Here is a 24,859-nt window from a genome sequence, read left to right on the forward strand (position 1 = left end):
TCTTTGAAAATTTCTCCTTGCCTGGTACACCCTTCTCCCGAGTATAGTCAGTTCAGGGGACTGCCTGCTTCCTCGGTTTTTTCTGACTATGACAAACATTTTAACAGACAATTGTTAAAATTTTTGTCATAGTCAGTGCTTGTTCATTCGGGCTACAGCTGTCTGATCTAGACCACTCGTTTTCCTGTTTTTGCAGCTCAGCCGCTGTATGTTCTGCAAATATCTGCCAGTTTGCCTTTTTAAGGTTATACCTTTTGATATCCAACAAGGAATGTTGGGTTATTTGTAATTGCCTGTTTAGTTTGAAAGTGATGCTCTATGATCTGATGTGGTCCAGCCAAGCTGGACACACCAGTCTGTAATTTTAGAGGCTATTGAATTGGTGGCAAGAGCAACATCAATGTCATTCTCCCACATGGTACTGCTAAAAGTTGGTAAGTTATTAGGTTGATTTATCACTTGAAAGGGTGAGGTTGCTATAAAATCTGACAATACCTGGTCAGCTTGTGCGTGTGTGCACCTGTGCCTGCTCTGTCTTCTGTACAGCTATGCCATAAGGCTGACGGGCAGTTGACATCAGCACATACTATGATATTTGCTGTAGGTAGCAGGCCTGTGACTGCTTGTAAATATTTTATTGTAGGATTTATATCTAGGGTTGAACTGTAGATGTTCGTTGACTATAGAACTGTCCCACAGCACTAGTGATATGAGCACACATTGCAACTATAAGGTCAGTGTTTTTAACTACTATTGCTGTAGAAGGAACACCCATGGTGCATTCTATGATTTTGTAGTTTCTTGGGTATCCTTGAACCCTACTCATATGTGTGTGTATGGTTCTTGGAGTACCAAGATGTCTATGTCATTTTCTTCTAATTTGAGCTTGATCTGATCTACAACAGCTCTTGCTCTTTGAGCATTCAATTGGACGAGCTTTAGAGCCCTAGTCACATTTATATTTTCAATCTGGCCCATAATTGGTCCTGGCGCCTCCATAGCCAAGTGGGCAGGAGCAGTAGTGCGTAGCACACGCTTCTTGATTAGACCGGGGTTCGAGCCCATGGCCACCAAACACGGAGGATGCGGAAAGGTCAGGGAATGACCACAGAATATCCCTGGAGCAACATGGCCTTTAGTTGCTAATGCTCCTATTTTTTTTTTTTTTTTTATGTGAACCCCAAACACGAGAGGTATTAGAACCTATAGTACTTAGTACCGTGCTTGGGTTGGAGGTTGAGAAGACGAAAGAAGATATTTGTTGACACTGGACTTGAACTTCTGTAGATTGTAATTTTCAGGAAATACGTATGAAGGAAGGTTGTTCCAGAAAGCAACAGAATGAATAAATGAGGAAGATGAAAAGTTGGTTCTGTGGGTTTGAAGTTGGACAGTAAATGGATGTTGGCTGGTGACGGCATGTGTTCGGACTGTTTTGAAAGAGAGAGCGGGAATTATAGAAGCCAATTCAGAAGAACAGTGCCCATGGAAGTATATGTCGAAGAGGCGTGCAGCAGAAACGGTACGTCTATGAGAAAGCGAGTGGAGAGACTCTGTTAGAGATGAATCATTAATTAACCTAACTGCCCTCTTCTGAATGGAATCAAGAAGCCTGAGAGAGGTTTTGGGGGCACCACCCCAGATGTGAGAACAATATTCCATGGCAGGGCAGATTTGCGATTTATACAGAGTGAGCAGCTGTTTGGAAGAAAAGTAACGATGAGAGCGAAAGAGGAAACCAAGTTTTTTAGATGCAGAGGAAGCAATATTTGTAATGTGCTTGTGCCAAGAGAGATTAGAAGTCAGGATAATCCCCAAAAGAGATATATCATTTTGCCTAGAAATCGGGGTGTCACTAAAGATAAGCATAGGAGCAGAAGAATCCTTTTTGCGAGATATAAGACAAGACTGAGTTTTAGAACGATTGAAATCAACTAAGTTGTCTTTGCCCCACTGGAGAATAACCTGAAGATCGGCATTTAAGGAATTGGTAGCAGATTTTCGAGAAGTTGAAGCTGATTGAGCAGAGCAAGGTTTCTCAGAATGGAAAGTGGAATGCAATGTGCTATCATCGGCAAAACTATGGATAGGATTTCCAGTCAATGGAAGAAGGTCATTAATATACAAGAGGAAAAGAGTGGGGGAAAGAACTGAACCTTGGGGGACACTGGCATTAGTGAGGAAGTTAGAAGACAGAGAGCCATCTACCATCACCCTCAGTGAGCGATCAGAGAGAAAACTGGATAACCAATTGCTAAAAACAGTTGACAAACCATAAGATGGAAGCTTGTTTAGAAGACCTTTATGCCAAACACAATCAAAAGTCTTTGAGATGTCAAGAGCAACTACTTGTGTTTCACCGAACCTTTCCATTGAATTAGTCCATAAATGGGTAACGTAAGCCAGAGTATCACCAGTGGATCGACACTGTCAGAATCCATACCGGCGATCATTGATCAGACGGAAGGTTTCTAGGTAGTTTAAGAGTTGGCGGTTACTTGATTTCTCCATTACTTTAGAAAGAGTAGAAGTAATTGCAATAGGACGATAATTGGATGGGAGGGATTTGACACCCTTTTTAGGAACTGGCTGGATATGAGCAAATTTCCAAGCAGAAGGAAAAACACCTTTGGAATAAGAAAGTGAAAAAAGGCAGCAAAGAATAGGAGTAAGTTCAGGACCACAGGTTTTGAGAACAAGTGGAGAAATACCATCAGGACCTGGAGCTTTCTTAGCATCAAGATTCATCAAAATCCTTCTGATATCCTTTTGACGGAAGACCACAGGAGGCATTGAATGGAGCATGTTGGGAATGGTGGGAGATGTTTTACCAAGATCATTAATACATGAGCTCGAAGAAAAATGGGATGCTAGCAGGTCAGCCTTATCCTTGGCTGAAGTGACAACAGAACCATCTGGTTTGGACAGAGGTGGGAGCAGAGATGGGCAAAAGTTGTGGCCAATAGCTTTGGCAAGAGACCAGAATGCTCGGCTACCATTAGGGCAAGAAGCAAGTTTTCTACTCTTAGCCTGTTCAAACTCTAGTTTGGACTGATTAATAACTGCTTTACATTTGTTGCGAGCTTTGGTGTAGCCAGAAAATGAAACTGAAGAATTAGAAACAAGCCAATTACGATATGCAACATTCTTCTCTTGAACAGCCTTAGCACATTTATTGGAAAACCAAGGTTTAGATAAAGGACGAGATTTTAAAGTGGAGTGTGGGATAAAGGATTCCATTCCTGCAAGAATAATTTCACTGACACGATCTGAGCAAACTTTGACATCAGAAGTTTTGAAACAGTAATCCGACCAAGGAAAAGAAAAAAAGAAGTCTCGCAGGTCATCCCATTTTGCATTCTTGTAATGCCAAACAACACGAGGTTGGGAATAGCCATGAGATAAAGGTTCCATTGGAGAAGAGACAATCACCAAGTTGTGATCTGAAGTGCCTAAAGGAGCTCTCACTTCGACCGTGTACTTAGAAGGTTTGTTTGTGAGAAAAAGATCGAGCGTATTGGCTCTATGATTAGGATTGTCCGGTATTCTTGTAGGTAAATGAACAATCTGTGCTAGGTCATTAGTAATTGCAAAAGCCTCAGCATCTCGACTTGCTGGGTCGGTGTGACTAGAAAATGGAAGCCAGCTGGAGTTGTGAATATTAAAATCACCAAGGAAAATTACCTCACTGTTAGGAAAGTTGGACTGGAGAAAGTCAAGTTGCAAAGAGAGGAAGTCAAAGAGCTCCAAGTGATTAGTTGAGTTGGGAGAACGGTAGAGACAACAGATGAATTTGACACAATGAGGTAGAGAGATTTTAAGCCAGAGAAGATCAAAGAGAGGAGATTCCAAATTGCCAAGTCTCTGACAGGGAATATCAGAACGGACATATGCACAAGTACCACCTTTGAGGCGAAAGGAATCATACAGCGAATAATTTGGGCATCTGAGATGAGCAGTACTTGACTCCACCGATAACTGAGATTCTGTCAGAAAAAGTACATGGGGTTTGGCAGACTGCAAGTGGAAATGGACATCGTTGAGATTATAATTGAGACCACGTATGTTTGTGAAATGAATTAGGAAGTGCTTGGGAGGTTTAGATCTTTTCGCAGATAAGCTTGCTCTATTAGTTTGACAATTCATGGTGTATTCAATGGTAAGAAAAAGTGGGTGGGACATGCTGTATGAAGTAATGAAATTTTTGGATATAGCGTACACGTAAGAATATACCCAGATCCTTGACATAACGTGGCCTCGACAATGCTCCCCGCATACATACTACTTGGACTCCCTCCAGTCACTATCTGGCAGAGTAGAGGTAGCAAGATTATACACTAGCTGATCCGGAAGCCTCCTAGAGAGTTACCAATAGGTTCGGTCCGGTGTATCTACAACAGCTCTTGCTCTTTGAGCATTCAATTGGACGAGATTTAGAGCCCTAGTCACGTTTATATTTTCAATCTGGCCCATAATTGGTCCTGGTGCCTCCATAGCCAGGTGGGCAGGAGCAGTAGTGCGTAGCACACGCTTCTTGATTAGACTGGGGTTCGAGCCCATGACCACCAAATACGGAGGATGCGGAAAGGTCAGGGAATGACCACAGCATATCCCTGGAGCAATATGGCCTTTAGTTGCTAATTCTCCTAAAAACTAAAATAACAATAACAACAATAATTGGTCCTAGATTGTATAAGTTTTGCCATTTTTTTATAGCACGAGCATTTGTCATCCATGATGCTGTGTGCATAGTCAGTCAGCCATGCTTTGCAGGTAGCACATTTTGGCTGCTGAGACTTATTTTTGCAGTTTTGTAATCATGGCCAGTGACCAGACAGGTTCTTTTTGACTGCAGTCCCTGGCAGTATGACCATACTTATAACATTTAGTGGTGCCTCCGTAGCCAGGTGGGAAGGAGCAGCAATGCGTAGCACACGCTTCTTGATTAGACCGGGGTTCAAGCCAGTCACCACCAAATACAGAGGATGCGGAAAGGTCAGGGAATGACCACTGCATATCCCAGAGCAATATGGCTTTAGTTGCTAATGCTCCTAAAAACCAAACAACAAACAAACAAACATAGCATTAGCATTAGTAGAGGCATATGATGCAAGAAAGCATGTTTATGCAGAATCAGCTAAAAAAAAAAAAAAAAAAAAAAATTCTCCCATTTCATCCCTCCGTTCATTCCAAATACCTGTCCAGCTGAGTCTTAAATTTATTTAGGCTATCAACTTATTATTATTATTATCATTGACAAGACACCATGAGCTATCCCTGCAGCTCGTCTGCACTGCTCAGAGAACTTCATATCTGCCTGCACAATTACCCCCAGGTCCTTTTCATGCTCTACCACTGTCAATGTAGGACCACAGAGTTGATACATTGCTCTGGGGTTATTGTTTCCCATATGCAGTACTTTACATTTGTCAATGTTAAATATGGTGCAAGGAAACCTAAGGCTTAGGCTGCACCAGCCAAAAAAAAAAAAAAAATTCCCGAATTACCCTGAGAGAGAGAAAGGTAGAAGGGAATCATCAAGAAAGAGAAGAATGATGATATCCAGCTCACGACCCTGGGTGCGCCAAGCCCATACTCACCAGATGTGAGCCCCTGGGGTTACAACAAAGGATGGAAGTCTGTTCCACCAACCAACTACCCAATGGCTAAAGGCAAATTTCCGCACATCTATCCTACATCTGTCTTTCCTCAATATGAATTTAGGCCCTCTCAGGTGATTATTCTGAGTAAGTGGAAGACTCCCATCGGCATTGAGCATGCTCAAACCATTCAAAACCTTATACACCTCTATCAGATCACCTCGCTGGTGCCTAGTCTCCAGACACTGTAATTTGCAAAGCTTAAGCCTTTCTTCATAAGAGCAACCCTTTGTTCCATTCACTTATTGTGTTGCCCTTCTCTGTACTCGTTCCAGCAGCTCTACATCCTTCTTGAAATGAGGCCTCCAGACCTGTATACAGTACTCAAGGTGTGGCCTGACCATTGCCTTAAACAACGGAATAATCACCTCCTTATCCTTGCTAGAAAAATTCCTGTATATCATTGACAAGACACCATGAGCTATCCCTGCAGCTCGTCTGCACTGCTCAGAGAACTTCATATCTGCCTGCACAATTACCCCCAGGTCCTTTTCATGCTCTACCACTGTCAATGTAGGACCACAGAGTTGATACATTGCTCTGGGGTTATTGTTTCCCATATGCAGTACTTTACATTTGTCAATGTTAAACTTCATTTGCCACCTCTCAGCCCATCTGCTCAACCTTTCCAGATCCTGTTGCAGCACCATAGCGTCAGTAGTGTCCTTAACAACCCTACCAAACTTTGTATCATCTGCAAACTTTGACATTAAGCTTGATATACCATCATCAATATCATTTATAAATACAGAAAACAACAATGGACCCAACACTGAACCCTGAGGATCTCCACTAATAGCATTAGTCCACGTTGAGCAGTGTCCATTGATTACCACTCTCTCTCTTCTGTCACTCAACCATTCCTTTATCCATAGCAGCAATTTGCCTCCAATGCCACATTGCTCAAATTTGTGCAGCAGTCTTCCATGTGCAACAGTATCAAAAGCCTTTCTAAGATCCAAATATATAATATCAAAGTTATTCCCTGCATCCAGTTCTTTTGTGACTACATCACAGTATCCAGTCAAATTGGTCAGGCAAGACATTCCCTTAACAAAACCATGCTGTGTCCGAGCTATAACTGAAGTCTTGTCTAGATGATCCTGCAGTGCTTCTTTAACCAGTGTCCCCATTAATTTTCCTGGAAAAGAAGTTAAACTCACAGGTCCATAATTACTTGTGTCAGTCTTTGATCCTCCTTTGTGAATTGGGGTCACATTTGCACATCTCCATTCTATGGGTATCTCCTGTGAGTCCAAGGAAGCTCTCATAATTATGGCTGAGGGTTTGCTTACTTCCTTTGCTGCCTCCTTTAATATAACTGGATAGATCCCAACCACCCCAGGTGCCTTTTTTATGTTTATCCTCAACAATTTCTCCTCCACGTTCCTCTCAGTTATTACAGAATCATCTAGCTGACTGCCAGTGTTTACTTCACGTACGGCATTCCCTTTCCTGAATAACTCCTCATGTGTGAACGTAGATGCAAAATACTCGTTTAGTTTGTTAGCCACCTGAGCAGGATCTTCAACTGTTGAACCATCAATATCCAGTGGACCAATCTGATTCATCTCTTTCCTTCTTGAGTTTACATAGGTAAAGAACTCTTTTCTGTTTTTCTTTGCATCCTTTGCCAAGGATTTCTCATAATCTGCCTTTGCCTGCCTAATCTCCTTTGTGACTTTGTTACAGATCAGCTTATATCTATCATAGGCTTCCATGTCACCCATTAATTTGTATGTATCCCATGCATTTTTCTTCTCTGCTGTATGTCTCATTAGTTCATCTGACATCCATTTAGGCCTAAACCTTGAACAATATTTCTTAGATGGTATGCAAAGCCTGGTAGCTTCCAAGATAAGTTCTTTGAATGCTTCCCATTTTGAATTTGCTGTTGGTAGCATCATCAGTTGGTTCCACTGTATAGAATTTAAATACTGTCTCAAATCATCATAGTCGCCTTTACGAAAGCAAAAACCCTTCCCTTTACCCCTGATGGTAGTTACCTCTTTGAGTAAATCCCATTTTAGCACACTGTGATCACTGCCACCTATTGGTTCCTTTATCTGCAGATTCGTAATGCATGAAGATTCACTACTGATAATCAGATCAAGAGTATTACTCCCTCTAGTTGCCTCCCGAACATGCTGATGTAGAAAATAATCATCCAATAAATCCACAAACGATTTATTGTGAGTGAAATTATTCTTGTAGATTGTGTCAGTGAAATTATTCTTGTAGGAATGGAATCCTTTATTCCACACTTCACTTTAAAATGTCATCCTTTATCAAAACCTTGGTTTTCTAATAAATGTGCTAAAGATGTTCAAGAGAAGAATTTTGCATATTGTAATTGGCTTGTTTCCAATTTTTCAGTTTCATTTTCTGCCTACACCAAAGATCGCAACAATTGTAAAGCAGTTATTAATCAGTCCAAACTAGATTTTGAACAGACTAAGAGTAGAAAACTTGCTTCTTGCCCTAATGGTAGCCGAGCATTCTGGTCTATTTTGCATATTGTAATTGGCTTGTTTCCAATTTTTCAGTTTCATTTTCTGCCTACACCAAAGATCGCAACAATTGTAAAGCAGTTATTAATCAGTCCAAACTAGATTTTGAACAGACTAAGAGTAGAAAACTTGCTTCTTGCCCTAATGGTAGCCGAGCATTCTGGTCTCTTGCCAAAGCTGTTGGCCGCAACTTTTGCTCATCTCTGCTCCCACCTTTGTCAAAACCAGATGGCTCTATTCTCACTTCAGCCAAGAAAGAAGCTGACCTGCTAGCATCCCATTTTTCTTCCAACTCATGTATTAATGATCTTGGTAAAACAGGAGGTCAGTGCTTCCTGTGGTCTTCCATCAAAAGGATGTCAGAAGGATTTTGACATATCTTGATGCTAAGAAAGCTCCAGGTCCTGATGGAATACCACCAGGACCTGGATCCTGAATCTCCACTTGTTCTCAAAACGTGTGCTCCTGAACTTACTCCTGTTCTTTGCCACCTTTTTCCACTTTCTTATTTCAAAGGTGTTTTCCCTTCTGCTTGGAAATTTGTTCATATCCAGCCAGTTCCTAAAAAGGATGACAACTCCCTCCCATACAATTATCATCCCATTGCAATTACTTCTACTCTTTCTAAAGTAATGATGAAATAAATTAACCGCCATCTCTTAAACTACCTAGAATCCATCCTTCTGATCAACGATCACCAGTATGGATTCCATCAGTGTCGATCCACTAGTGATATTCTGGCTTATGTTACCCGTTTATGGACAAATTCAATGGAAAAGGTTGGTGAAACACAAGCAGTTGCTCTTGACATCTCAAAGGCTTTCGATCGTGTTTGGCATAAAGGTCTTCTAAACAAGCTCCCATCTTATGGTTTGCCAACTGTTTTTTGTAATTGGTTATCCAGTTTTCTCTGTGATCGCTCACTGAGGGTGATGGTAGATGGCTCTGTCTTCTGACTTCTCCACTAATGCTGGTGTCCCCCAAGGTTTAGTTCTTTCTCCCACTCTTTTCCTCTTGTATATTAATGACCTTCTTCCATTGACTGGAAATCCTATCCATAGTTTTGCCGATGATAGCACATTGCATTCCACTTTCCATTTTGAGAAACGTTGCCCTGTTCAATCAGCTTCAACTTCTCGAAAATCTGCTACCAATTCCTTAAATGCCGATCTTCAGGTAATTTTCCAGTGGGCAAAGACAATTTAGTTGATTTCAACCCTTCTAAAACCCAGTCTTGTCTTATATCTTGCAAAAAGGATTCTTCATCTCCTATTCTTATCTTTGGTGACACTCCAATTTCTAAGCAAGATGATATATCTCTTTTGGGGGTTACCCTGACTTCTAATCTCTCTCTTGGCACAAGCACATTACAAAAATTGCTTCCTCTGCTTCTAAAAAACTTGGTTTTCTCTTTTGCTCTCAACATTACTTTTCTTCCAAACAGCTGTTCACTCTGTACAAATCTTAAATCTGCCCTACCATGGAATATTGTTCCCACATTTTTAAATCAGCTAGATGACTGTTATTTGTATCAACATATCAGGGAAAGTACTAGAGAAAAGAATATCCTAGACCTCATCATCACACATGAATCAGATGACATAACAGGGCTGACAGTACAGGAACCAGTAGCAGGAAGTGATCACGGATGCCAAGAAGAGCAGGACAAACCAGATCAGACCTTTACGTAAGGGAAAGGGGATAGTATTAAATACACCAGCTGCCGTTGCAGATGAACTCAACAGTTATTTTGCATCGATATTTACAAATGAAAAACCTTTTGTGGTAATGGGAAATTGTGGGAGTGAAGTTAAAAAATATGTAATTAATGATATTGAAATTTCGCAAGATTATTTAATGAAAAAACTTTCGAGCCTACAGACCAGTAAGGCTCCTGGAATTGATGGAATATACCCTATAATCTTAAGGGAGGCGGCAAGCGAGTGCATTAAACCATTGAGGCTAATTATGCGAGCATCACTAGACTCTGGGGAGATTCCCTTGGATTGGAAAAGTGCAAATGTATCTCCCATATATAAGGGTGGCTCTAAGAGTGAAGTGGGGAATTATCGACCTGTCAGTCTGACTTCAGTAGTATGGAAAATCATGGAGGCAATGATCAAGGGTGGAATTCAGGATCATTTGGATCGAATTGAAATTCTCAAGGATACTCAGCATGGTTTTGTAAAGGGAAAATCATGTTTAACAAATCTGGTTTGCTATTTCGAAAGGGTCACTCACGAGCTGGATTTAGGGAATAATTTTGATATTGTTTATTTAGATTTCAGCAAAGCTTTTGACTCAGTCCCACATGAGCGGTTGCTTTATAAGCTGGAACAGATTGGAATCACTGGGAAAATCCTTAGATAGATAGAAGGATGGCTTCAGGGAAGGAGGCAGAGGGTTGTGATAAATGGCTATTCCTCAGATTGGATTGATGTAAGAAGTGGGGTTCCCCAAGGATCAGTATTAGAACCACTGTTGTTTTTAATTTTCATAAACGACATTGATGAAGGGATATAGAGGGCGTGATGTCTAAATTTGCAGATGATGTTAAAATTGGTAGAGTAGTTAATGATCACTGTTAAGCTGAGCTTCTTCAGAGAGACCTAGATAGACTTCAGGAATGGTCAGAAAAATGGCAGCTATGCTTTAATCCAACAAAGTGTAAGGTATTACACCTGGGAAACAGTAATCCAAAAAAACTTATTCACTTGGTGGAGTTCAACTAAACCCAGTACTGGAGGAAAGGGACTTGGGTGTTACGATACGGTCAGACATGAAATTCTCTGAGCATTGTAAACAGGTTGCAAGGAAGGGCCATGGTGTCCTATCGATGATCTATCGAACTTTTGCAAGTAGAGATAGGGACGTGATAATCCCATTATATAAGGCTTATGTTAGACCACACTTGGAATACTGTGTTCAAGTATGGAGACAGCACCTAAAGAAAGATATCGAGCTTCTTGAAAGGGTGCAAAGAAGGGTAACTCGCCTGGTGAGATCGGCAAAAGGGCGTCCTTATGAAGAAAGACTTGGAATATGTAGGTTGCAGAGTTTGGAAACTAGACACCTTAGAGGAGATTTGATTGAGGTGTTTAAGACTCTGAGAGGCATCAGTAAAATGAATGAGGATGAAATTTTCAAGACTATAAATGATGCTAGAACTAGGGGACATAAATTTAAGTTACGGGGGGAAATGTTTAGATTGGACTGCAGGAAATTTTATTTTAGCCAGCGAGTTATAAATTACTGGAATAAGTTGCCTTCATAGGTGGTAGAGGCCAACAGTTTGGGGAAATTCAAAGGTCATCTGGATAGTACTTTCGGGTAAGGGAAGCACATAGGATGATAAGTTTAATTTCCTTTTTTTTTATTAATTATTATTATTTATTTATTTTATTTTTTTTTTATCATTGTTTTGTTCGGATTTTTTTTTTTTTTTTTGGCTGGTGCAGCATAAGCTATAGGCTTTCTTGCACCATGCGGCCATTACTAATACTAATACATCTGGGGCGGTGCCCCAAAACCTCTCTCAGGCTTCTAGATTCCATTCAGAAGAGGGCAGTTAGATTAATTAATGACTCATCTCTAGCAGAGTCTCTCCACTCACTGTCTCATAGATTTACTGTTTCTGCTGCATGCCTTTTCTACAGATACTTCCATGGGCACTGTCCTTCTGAATTGGCTTCTATAGTTCCCACTCTCTGTTTCAAAACAGTCCGAACATGTGCCTTCATATGTGTTTCCTGAAAATTACAGTCTATAAAAGTTTAAGTCTAATGTCAACAAATATTTTCTTTCGTCTTCTCAACCTCCGACCAAAGCACGGTACTAAGCATTATAGGTTCTAATACCGCTCATGTTTTAGGTTTTCATAAAAAATAAATTGTAAATGTGTGAATTTACGACACAGTCAAGGGTTACTGAATTATTTAAGTCTACTCACAACATGAAATTTTGGATAGATCTGCATGCCAACAGCAAATATCCTGAAATCACAATGCTGGCTATAAAAATTCTAACAATGTTTGGATCAATCTGGATTGGTGAAAGTGCTTTTAGCTCATTAATATTCATTAAGTCAAGGTATACAGGAGCTCACGTACTGATGAAAACATGGAACACCTGCTGTGAATCGCACTCACAAGCTATGACCCTAACCACATGGATATGATGAGGGACTGGAAGTTTCACTTTTCCTACTGACTGACTGACGATTGGCCCACCAGAGATTCAACAGTCAAGGGGTTAGTGGCCCTCTATGTAATTTAATTGAAAATCCTGGACTTATAGGTTTGCCTGTGGTCACTTATATCTCCTAACTCAGATTCTGTAGGGTATGATGGCAAGATATAGTGGTGTCTATCAATGTTTAATGCTAACCTAGTCATTAGCACATATCAATTATCGATGTGGGAATGATTAATGCCTGACAAATACCATGCACAGATATTTCTCTTAGTTTAATCAAACTGTCATGCCCACCTCTGAAACTGTTAGCTCTTCCACATGCTCATTTTGCCATAGATATTTAATTGTCTTAAAAATTGTTGTTAAATGTATATGTATACATTTAAAATGAATTCTGGGCTAACTGCTAATCACCTTTATATGGCCAAAACATAACTACTTTAAAGAACTTCTTGCAGGAAATGACAAAAAAATTTAAACATGAGTAAGAATACAAACTCAAAGAACAGGTACTAGTACTAACATAATAGCAACCATGGTGGTATGTCTTCTTGCAATATTATCAGATCTGTACCAAGCATCAATCACAATTGAAAAAATTATCAATGATCAACAAACAGTCAACACTTTGCACCACAGCCTAGTCAGGATTGTACAGATGGGATGAATTATAATAGCTCAAATTACATCCCACCTGTAGATTATGTTGAATACCCCATTTCCATAATTTGTCAAATGTTGCCCATTTTAGGTTAAGTGGCAGAAAACCACTCGTGCCTCTCCTTTGCATGTATCAAAAATTCTGTCCAATTCCTTCTTTGGTTTTTTTGACAGAAAAATAAGAATTCTGAAGAAGCCTATACAAATGTTAATTATACTTATTTGATAATTATATCTTGTTCTTATTTTTAATCACTGTTTCCCTAGTATAAAAAACTATTTTTTTTTAACCAAGTGCTGCTCATTTACAATATGATTTGATGTATCATTACAAGATATTTAAAATATATATAATTAGAATAAAATACCACTTATAGCCTTTGAGAAATGGTCAGATCACAACAGAAGCTTGTCAGCTAAAACTAGGAATTCTATTGTAATCAATTGTTCTGTTCTGATTAGTAATAAATTACTGTTTAATAATAACTTCAATAAATGTATGATGTTAATTCATAGTCGCATGCAGTTTCCTGCAATCATAAGGGTGTACCATTAATTTTGGTATGCCAATGTGATATGTTTAGGTAGGCTGACTACAGACATATATCGGCCTAGTTATTTGAAGTATTTTTGTGATTGTAATATGGTAAGGAAATGACAACCAATTTTAAACACAAGTGATAGTAAAGGCACAAAAAATGTGCTAGTACTTCCATGACAGCATGTCCACCTGCAACTTTTATATATATATATATATATACATTTTTTTTACATATAAGTTAAATAACTAAATATTGGATAAAGATTAGCAGGATATACACTTTAGCAGGGCATAACTAAAGTGCCTGGCAAATATATTAAATATGTACAAAGGCACACTAATGATTAAATAGTTTAAGAAGGATAAAACTTTTTTTAATATCTTCACTCATGAAATATTAAAATAACATTAACACAGAAGGGTTGCAACATGCTTACCTCACTATTTAAATAACAATAAAGAAATGATACAACTGCACCCTATATGGGGAGAAAAAAAGGAAAAATTAAGTAACATTTCTAAAAAAATATTTCTAGTTATTTCTTTATTGTTTTGCCAAAAAAAAAAAAAAAAAAAAGAAAAGCCCTATAAAAATCAGTGGCAGATTTAAGCATAAATGGCCACTTATTACCTCAAAATTTAGGGGAGCCCTCAAAATTATATTAATGAATGTAAGGCCACAATGTCAAACATTAACACACTCTGATACTGAAACATTTGTCTGCAATGTATTTCACAGTTAATTCATTGAAAAAAAAAAATTGTGCAAGTAAGTGTATGTGATCATGTATTTTTATATCATATTAGTCCCAAAAAAAGTATTCCTGCTTAGCCTTCTAAAAGTGCTAAATCTGATACTGATAAAATAACAATTTCTGGTTATACAATTCACATTAAATATGTTATTTCAGTTTATTCAGAAAAAAAAAAAAAAAAATTACAAAACGCACTATCATCATTAAGAACAAGTGTCCAGCTAAACAAAAATATGATTAAATTAATTAAAATGTTCTCTAAATATAATATTTTCATATACCTGAAATGATGTGAACAACTGGTCTGTATATAGCCATGCCAGCTCCACTGACTCTTGTAGTTGAGGTGCTACCGAAAAGCCCAAAAAAATGGAATAGTGGATACCAAACAGAGGCAGCAGTATTAATGTAGATTTACACCACTTTCTATAAAAGAGTAATTTCATTTACTTGTTGGAAATATTTCTAATAGAATTAAAATGCATATCAATATCAGAAGACAACATATATTAAGAAAGTTCAGAAACAGATTCAGTTTCGGGCCTGTTTACATCTAATTTTAAGTTCTTTTATGTTGTTATAGTAAATAATTAACTTTTTAAACTAAAATGAACAGTAGAATATATTTTAAAGCTGTGTAGCATGATTTTCCATAATATCAAGGAGATAAAACCCAGATTTTATAATAATCATGGTACTATTATGTATCAGGTCAACTGAAATAAATGATATACTAGCAGCAGAGTGATGACTATGATTCCCGAGGCCACTTAGATAATCCATTTGCAACTCATCTGAGGAAGGCCGACCGGGCTGGCCGAGTGGGTAAAGTACCTGCCCGGCAACCCAAAGGTCGCGGGTTCGATTCCCGCCTCGGGCTTGGATCAAAGTACTGCAAAAACCTTGGGAGGTGCAATATGGCCACAGAAGCCGATGCGCCAACAACTACCAAATCAATCAATCAATCAATCATCTGAGGAAGGTTTTTCAATGAATTCTAAAAAAACTTTGTATCTGCTAATTTTCATTAACGTTAAGAACTCAGAAGATCATGACCTTCAGTTACTAGGTGAGAATATGCTTATTTGTTTTACAGTGCATCAACATCTATGGTCACAACTGTGCTACATGTATTTGTAATACAATGCCTAACACTGATTCTCAAGTGTGGCCACCAACAATTTTCATGAATAATACAAAAAAAAGTCAAAAAGTAATAATATAATAAACAACTCAGAAGAAAGGAAGTGTAGAAAGAGTGATGTGAGTGAGTAGTGTTAGGTGTTAAAAAAGTTATTTAAAATTGAATGCAACTGTTACAAAAATTAAATACAGTCACTGCAGAAACTAATTGTGGTCATAGCAGATTTCTAGTTGACAACCACTAGCCTAACAGCACATAATAAATAACTGATTTCAGAATGTTCATTACTGCAAATTTTGGTTAATGATTTCTGTTTCCTATATACTAAGCATACAAATATAAGCACAGTTTACAAATCAGTTAGCTTATTGGCTTCTGTTTATTGTATTTGTAATGTTTAAAAGTCTCTTGTCTGATGTGCTGTGACCATACATGGGCTGCCTAGTCAACGACTAGTATTTTTTTCATGTTTTTTTCTGACATCTTAACATTTCATATAAATTTAATTTTGATTTTGTACTGGTACAGGCATTTGTTTCATATTACATATCTAGCAGGTCTCAAAACAGATTCTTTGCTTAGTTTTCAAGTCAATGAATAGCCCCTGAAGTGATTGCAGTTTCAGGTCAGTATAGGAGCTGAAATCAGTCATGATGGAAGTACCAGTGTAGGTCAATGAATGCCTGCAGGATTTATAAATGCACAGTAAGAAACATTTCCACTAATAGTGTGTGGCTGTGGGAAGGAGTTAATATTAAAGGTGCAATACAACTTCTGATTACAACAGATCTTCATACCATACAAGTTTCGGAACTTTTTGCTTCTATATATCTTTTAATGCAGCTAGGAAGAAATAGATATTTTTTTACTAAAAAAATAAATAAATAAAAGTAATTGTAAAACATGTTATCTAACTCACTTGTATTTATCATAATCTGCACCAGATGTCTGTAGAGAAAAAATTTTCAAAAATAGGACTCTTGTTATGTTGAGGAAAAGAACAAAATTTACCTGAAAAATAATTTGTAAAACTTAATACATCAAAATCTGCATTGTAAAAATATATCTAGAATATTTTTGGATCAAAGATTACATAATGCAGATATTTTATTGGGATCAGCCAGATGTTCTAAAATATTTTCATATACTATTTTTTTCTTTTAAATTTTAATGATTATTTCTTCACAGATTTTGTATTATTACTTTATTTAATAATAAAGTTAAACTCACTCTGTGTTGTAAAAAAATGGATTATATCAAAAAAATCACTAATACCCTTTGTTAATAGAGTTAAACATACTATTTATCTAAATGCGAAATATATTATTTTGTAAAAATTCATTATTTCAGTTAAAGGCCTAGGTAAGAAAAGTAAACTTAAGAATAAGTAGACAACACTATCTTTTTTGTTGGTTTCTACCCTTCCAGCTGAATTTTAAATTGAAAATACAGAAGTATTTTCACTACAAATTGCTTCAGTACTGCACTATTTTAGAATACATAGCAGTTTCCAAAAAACAAAAGTATTTCTATTTATTACCACTGAATTAAACACATTTTAAAAAACAGCCAAATACTTCTGCGGTACTATGCATTTGAAAATAGTGTAATACTGAAGAAATTTGTGAAATGATGCATTGATTTCAGTAAAAAAGAGCACTAATGTTAACTTTTCTTTAAGTTACATTATATTTCTTTTGCAATATACATTCAGTTATCTGTGAATTCAGTTTTAGTGTTTAACTGAATGGAGAATATGATTGTTTTATATTTTTCTCTTTTATTTAAAATCTATAGATTAATACTTTTTTAATTCTCTTGGAAAAATTATTATAAAATTTAAGTATTACTGTATGCCTTCATCATGGCTTTTATTAATTTAGATGCTCAGAAAAACAACATAGAAGAATTGCTTTTCTGTCCTTTTTCACATTGATACTCGATGCTCAACTTAATTTTAGGGTAAAAAAATAGGGAATCATTTTTAAATGTTTTGTTAAAAACTTATGGAGAGCTACAATTGTGCATCACCTTTTCATAACTTAAATATTAATAGTATATATTATGATGAGCATTACCATATTTAAAATCTTAATACTAGTACCAGGGAATTCAAAAACCTGGACAAACCCAAATTTCTGCACTTATCTTACATATGTAAGACATTTATACATATGAGATTTAATATCTTTAATCTAAGAATATGTACAGTGTGTATATTAATACTTGTTAAATATCTTTTTATTGGATTGGTATTTATAAATTAATAATTAATAAATAATATTAAATCAGGCTAGTGAACAATACAAAATTGCACCAAAACAAAGTAAACTTTTTTCACTAGTATGAACTAGACTTTTACCATAATGGAATGAAATAATAAAAATCAATTTTTCAACACTGAGCTAATTAAGTGTTTTTTCAGACATCTCAACCCATCCACACTGTTACTATTACATTTACACTTTTGGAATTACTATTTAAAAAAAAAAAATGTCTCATACACTATACTGAAGGTTCATAAAATAGGTAGGCCTATCCTAATTGCCACTTCAAAATAACTTACTTTATAAAGGAGTTTACTTATGCATGGGTAATGCACACACACACACATAAGTAAACTCCTTCATACTCTTGGGCATTTAGTCAAGAAATATATTTTAGAACTTACTTTATATTTTCAAGGTGTGTCAACTAACACTAGATACTAATGAAAATCAAAATCCTTCAGTTGCTGAGTCAATAACATCGGGATCCATAAAAAAGCCACTTCCATTTCTGATAGTGTTCTTTAAAATCAAATACTAAATAACTTAATATACCTGAAGAATTCTTGAAATAGTAGATACACAAAAGTTTGATTTCATATATGAGAATCCAATTTTCTCGACTGGTTAGTTAGTGTTACCGGATATAAATGGCAAGTCACAAAATGCTGCTCATAACAATAATCTAATAGGAAGTCAAATCAGTCAGATCAATGTATTGTTATGAGTTAAATATTAATTACAAATATTTGCATTTCCAAATTTATGGAATAAATCAGCATTTCTATTAAGGAGGCAACTCTTATGGAAGTAACTGTAATATTAATTTTACAAATTGATTCATTGAGCAGCTTACCACAATTGATGCTGTAATAGGTCCCCTGATAATCCAGAAGTATCCTTGATATGAATTAGTTGTCCAACAGCTTGCAAAGATGAAAAAGAAAAATCAAATTCCTAGTTTCTTCTGAAATGTTTATGATTTATAATATATATCAGAATTTTTATTTTATTTTTGATAGTTGTGGACAGAAAATTGTTCTGATTGGGCAATTTCCATTTATGAAGTCAGATTCATTAACTTTCACATATTTCATCTCTGTGTAACTGCTTTTCCAACAGTTAATAATTGATAATATTGATTTTCACTTAACAAAACATAGTATCATTCATTCAGCACTAAAAATCATTGCAATGATTTTCATGATGGAATCTTTCACTTTTTCAAGTCTCCTGAAAACCATACCAAACTTGGCAATGATTCTGCAGAAACAGGGAAGATCACTTTTAATTAAAGTAAATCTTAGAATTTTATTACTTTTTTGTTAAAAATTAAACATCTCTATTTTTGAAATATCTTCATAATTTCTGCACTGTGTACTTATCTTTCATACTTTTCAAAAATCCTTCTTTCCAAGTGGTTTAGTTCTAGTCTTCCCTAGTATCTGTTACTGCTGACAAAATCTGTGTTTTATAGCCATATTTCATTCCTCTTTTCAATCATGAATAATACAAAATATTCTATTATAAGGGCATACTAACACAGGAAATGCATCTAAGGCTAAATTAACATTTCACTGTGTTAAAGAAGATAGTTTATTCGATTTCAGTAACCGGGACCTTTTTTGCTACCATTGCAGCTAGAAGGACAAGTATTCAACCTTAAGGCTCGAGCTTATGTTCAGCTTATAGACAAATACCATTATCTTATAGACAAATACCATCAGGAGAGACTGCTTCTACAGGGATGGGATACACTTAAATAGAAAGGGTGCAAGAATATTTGCTGATGCTATCGAGGCAGTGTTAGGTGGCTCGGAAAACTGCTAGGTTGGGGGGATACAAGGACTAATAGATTAACAGTAGCCACTGGCAGAGGTGAAAGTGATTCTTGCACTGCTTCTATTGGAATGAGCAGCAGCCTGGAAAATAAGATGCAGAATATTTCAGAGACTGCTGGGAGTCATTGGGGTACAAGTAAACACATGGGTTGTGTTAGGGTAGCTAAGAAAAAGAACAGGTGCATGTATACCAATGCAAGGAGTTTGGTAAATAAATTTGATGAATTTGAGGTATTGCTCAAAGCATCAAAGGCAGATATTGTTGGGATATCAGAGACGGGGTGTCACACAGATATAAGTAATGCAGAACTGGAATTTGGGGAGTACAACATCTACAGACAGGATAGGAAGGGAGGAGGGGTTATGCTATTAGTTAAGAAACACATAAAATCCAAGGAAGTGAAGCCAGTCGACATCGCTGGACAGTGCAGTGTCGAGTCAGTTTGGTGTGACATAAGCACTGGGAGATCAAAATTGAGAGTAGGAGTGTGCTATAGGCCTAATGACTCTGATGAGTATAATAAGAAACTGTACAGGGAAATAGAGTGGGCCAGTAAATCAGAGAGTCTTATAATGGGGGATTTTAATTTCCCAGATGTTGACTGGAATTTGTGGGTTGGTCACTCACACACTATCAAGGCTTTTGTAGATTTATTGGATGATTGTTTTCTAAATCAGCATGTTTGGGAGGCAATTAGAGGGAGCAATGCTCTTGATTTGATTATCAGTAGTGATTCTTCATGCATTAAGAATCTGCAGATACAGGAACCACTAGGTGGCAGTGATCACAGTGTGCTGAAGTGGGATTTACTCAAGGAGGTAACTACCATCAGGGGTAAAGGGAAGGGTTATTGCTTTCGTAAAGGCGACTACGATGGTCTGAGACAGTATTTAAATTCTGTACAGTGGGACCAACTGATGATGTTACCAACAGCAAGCTCAAAATGGGAAGCATTCAAAGAACTTATCTTGGAAGCTACTAGGCTTTACATACCAACTAAGAAATATTGTTCAAGGTTCAGACCTAAATGGATGTCAGATGAACTAATGAGACATATGGCAGAGAATAAAAATGCATGGGATACATATAAATTAACATGTGACACAGAAGCCTATGACAGATATAAGTTGATCTGTAACCAAGTTACAAAGGAGGTTAGGCAGGCAAAGGCAGATTACGAGAAATCTTTGGCAAGGAATGCAAAGAAAAACAGCAAGGAGTTCTTTACTTATGTAAACTCTAGAAGGAAGGGGATGAATCAGATTGGTCCACTTGATATCGATGGTTCAACTGTTCATGATCCTGCTCAGGTAGCTAACAAACTAAATCAATATTTTGCATCTACATTCACACATGAGGAGTTATTCAGGAAGGGGAATGCCAAAGATGAAGTAAACACTAGCAGTGAGCTAGATAATCTTGTAATAATTGAGAGTAAAGTGGAGGAGAAATTGTTGAAGATAAATACAAGAAAGGCACCTGGGGTGGATTTGATCTATCCAGTTATATTAAAGGAGGCAGCAAAGGAACTAAGCAATCCGTTAGCCATAATTATGAGAGCTTCCTTGGACTCAGGGGAGATGCCCATAGACTGGAGATGTACAAATGTAACCCCAATTCACAAAGGAGGATAAAAGGCTGACACAAGTAATTATAGACCTGTGAGTTTAACTTCCGTTCCAGGAAAATTAATGGAAGCACTGGTTAAAGAAGCACTGCAGGATCATCTTGACAAGAATTCAGTTATAGCTCAGACACAGCATGGTTTTGTTAAGGGAAGGTCTTGCCTGACCAATTTGATTGGATATTATGATGTAGTCACAAAAGAATTGGATGTAGGGAATAACTTTGATATTATATATTTAGATCTTAGAAAGGCTTTTGATACTGTTGCACATGGAAGACTGCTGCACAAATTGGAGCAATGTGGCATTGGTGGCAAATTGTTGCTATGGATAAAGGGATGGTTGAGTGGCAGAAGACAGAGAGTGGTAATTAATGGACACTGCTCATCGTGGACTAATGTTATTAGTGGAGTCCCTCAGGGTTCAGTGTTGGGTCCATTGTTGTTTTCTGTATTTATAAATAATATTGATGATGGTATATCAAGCTTAATGTCCAAGTTTGCAGACGATACAAAGGCCAGCAGGGTTGTTAAGTACGCTACTGACGCTATGCTGCTGCAACAGGATCTGGAAAGGTTGAGCAGATGGGCTGAGAGGTGGCAAATGAAGTTTAACATTGACAAATATAAAGTACTACATATGGGAAACAGCAACCCCAGAGCAACGTATCAACTCTGTGGTATACTACACTGACAGTGGTAGAGAATGAAAAGGACCTGGGGGTAATTGTGCAGGCAGATATGAAGTTCTCTGACAGTGCAAACGGGCTGCAAGAGTAGCTCATGGTGTATTGTCAATGATATACAGGAATTTTTCTAGCAGGGATAAGGAGGTGATTATTCCCTTGTATAAGGCAATGGTCAGGCCGCACCTTGAGTACTGTATACAGGTCTGGAGGCCTCATTTCAAGAAGGATGTAGAGCTGCTGGAACGAGTGCAGAGAAAGGCAACAAGGTTAGTGAACGGAATGAAGGGTTGCTCTTACGAAGAAAGGCTTAAGTTTTGCAAATTACAGTGTGTGGAGACTAGGCACCGGCGAGGTGATCTGATAGAAGTGTACAAAGCCTTGAATGGTTTGAGCATGCTCAATGCTGATGGGATACTGCCTCTTGCTCGGAATAATCACCTGAGAGGGCATAAATTCAAATTGAGGAAAGACAGATGTAGGATGGATGTGCTGAAATTTGCCTTTAGCCAGCGGGTAGTTGGTTGGTGGAACAGACTTCCATCCCTTGTTGTGGAAGTTGATAGCCTAAATAAATTTAAGGCTCAGCTGGACAGGTATTTTGAATGAATGGAGGGGTGAAGTGGAAGGTTTTTTTTTTTTTTTTTGGCTGATGCTGCATAAGCTTGCTTTCTTGCATCATATGCCTCTACTAATGCTAATCTATGGTTCAGCATAAATTATTAATGTTTTTAAATTGTATAGCATCACCTGAAAAGGTGGTAGTAGTAGTAGAGGCATGTGATGCAAGAAAGCAAGCTTATGTAGCATCAGCCAAAAAAAAAAAAAAAAAAAAAAATCCTGAGTTACTCTGAGAGAGAGAGAGTCAAAAGTAGAAGGAAATCACCAAGAAAGAGAAGAATGATGAAATGATGATATCCAGCTCAGGACCCTGGGTGTGCCAAGCCCTTACTCACCAGATGTGAGCCCCTGGGATTTATATGGAAGCTTTAGTTTTTAACACCACTTGGCTGTTTGCTTCTACAAAATATTATTCACAGTTAAGCATACATACACGTGCTAATAGAGACCTGCTGATGACAAACCAGTAAGCTTTGAAGCAGCCATCCTGGCAATCACTATTTAGTATGAATTTTATTTTATTTCGAAATACAGTGGATTTTGGTTATTTGGGCCACCGGTTAATCAGGGCAGCCGTTTATTTGGAGCAAATCTTAAAAAAAACAGAACCCAATTGAGAAAATAGCCAGGGTTTACTTCGCTTAATGGCACAAAATGCCGTTTAATTGGGGCAGGAGACTGCAGCACTGAAGATTACCCTACGATTGTCTCCGACCGTAACACGTAGTTCGGTCGGATTTCTGGAAGTCACAGCCATAAAACAAAAACAATTAGCAGTCACCTGCTTATTGGGCTTTTGTGTTAGTGAAATCTATCATAAACTGATAGTAAACTCGATCTTATTGAATTTGCGATAATACAGACAGCTGGAATTCTGTAGGTTATTATGGTAAAATGCGTTTACACTTCTATGGAATCTTCAATCATATAAAAAAAATAATTTTCAGAATCTTCTCTTCATTCCTATTTTTAAAGCTTCCTAATTTGTTACTCCGTTCTCACTTGGGCGTATCGTGTTACTTACAATTTGTGTGTGCCGTGTTCTTTGTTATTGATTGCTTATCTTTTTACTGTTTTAAATTTTAACCCCCACCCACAAATGACAGTGAACAGAAATGTCAACTAGTTTACTTAGTATGTACATATTACAGTATGTAATAGTGGGTGGCTGATTGTCGTATAGAAGTTGACAGCCTAAAAAAATTGAGGGCAGAACTAGACAAACATTTCGAGCGAATGGATGGGTGAAATGGGAAGGGGGTTTTTTTGGCTGATGCTGTTTAAGCTTGCTTTCTTGCATTATATGCCTCTGCTAATACTATTTATAACTTGGATGGAAGGCATTTCAGGCATTAAGGCCTAATGGTGCCAACTAGCAATTTCGTGTGCTAGCAGTAGCCAGTATGCTTCTTTTTTTTTTTTAATGTTAAATCCTAATTTTACTAGTTAAATACTAAATTTGAATTTGTATGATCTTATAGCTAAAGAACATGTTGAAAAAACAAGAAAACAGCAATTTTAAAAGGAATATAAAAGGGTTAGGGAGGAAATGGAAAAATTACATTCATCCACATGGCCATCTCTCAGCTACTTCGTCAGGGGCTTTGAATGGATAGCTAGCCATATGAAATGAATGTCTCATGCATACCCATTTCTGTAGTCCCAATAACAGTTTTACTATTACTAATTACCTATTTCCAATTTTTGTATATCCCATTTAATTTTTATAATATGTAACCGAAGATAATTTTATTTTACGTTTGGTATTTACAACAAACTGGGATTGGAACCCAAGTCCAATGGATGTATGCAGTATTTATATGAAATCTCTGAAAAATTGTGCATGTATGAAGGACGTATATTCAAGGTGTGCTAGGTGTGCAGTGCACACCCACGGAATCACAATGTCACCGATATTATATTCTTGCATTTTTTTTTCTGTTAAAGACTCCCTTAATTGTTTGTTGGCTTCGCGTGATTCCTAAAATTAAATCCAATATACAATGTTTCATGAAGAGGAGAAGTTTCGGCACGTAAATATTGTATCATATTTGCGTTAATAGCCCTTTTTTTTTTTTTTTTTCTTAGTTGTTGGCACATCAGCTTCTGTGACCATATTGCACCTCCCAAGGTTTTTGCATTTTCTACTCTGATCAAAGCCTAAATTAGCAGTAAACCCAGAGTAACGTATCAACTGTGTGGTACTACACTGACAGTGGTAGAGAATGAAAAGGAAAAGGTTTTGCCCACGACCTTTGGGTTGCCAGGCAGCCACTTTACCCACCCGGCTATCCCGGGTGTGCAGTCACAAATATGTACACCTTTGAGCTCTCTAAACAGACATACAGATGATGA

General features: G+C 37.3%; 1 protein-coding gene across 1 annotated transcript in view; it reads right to left on the reverse strand.

Annotated features, from left to right (window-relative positions):
• Positions 1–24,859, reverse strand: part of LOC150079619 (secretin receptor-like) — a 122,792-nt gene that overhangs the window by 6,594 nt on the left and 91,339 nt on the right. Inside the window, exons 9-12 of the mRNA XM_090383138.1 lie at positions 18,588–18,657; positions 16,384–16,475; positions 14,602–14,746; positions 14,003–14,044 (exon numbers count right to left, since the gene is read on the reverse strand). Coding sequence (XP_090239264.1) covers positions 14,003–14,044; positions 14,602–14,746; positions 16,384–16,475; positions 18,588–18,657 — 349 coding nt within the window. The remainder of the gene's footprint in view (positions 1–14,002; positions 14,045–14,601; positions 14,747–16,383; positions 16,476–18,587; positions 18,658–24,859) is intronic.

Source organism: Mastigoproctus giganteus, chromosome 10 (assembly GCF_048544385.1).
Source record: "Mastigoproctus giganteus isolate SK-2022 chromosome 10, ASM4854438v1, whole genome shotgun sequence".
NCBI lineage: Eukaryota > Metazoa > Arthropoda > Arachnida > Uropygi > Thelyphonidae > Mastigoproctus > Mastigoproctus giganteus.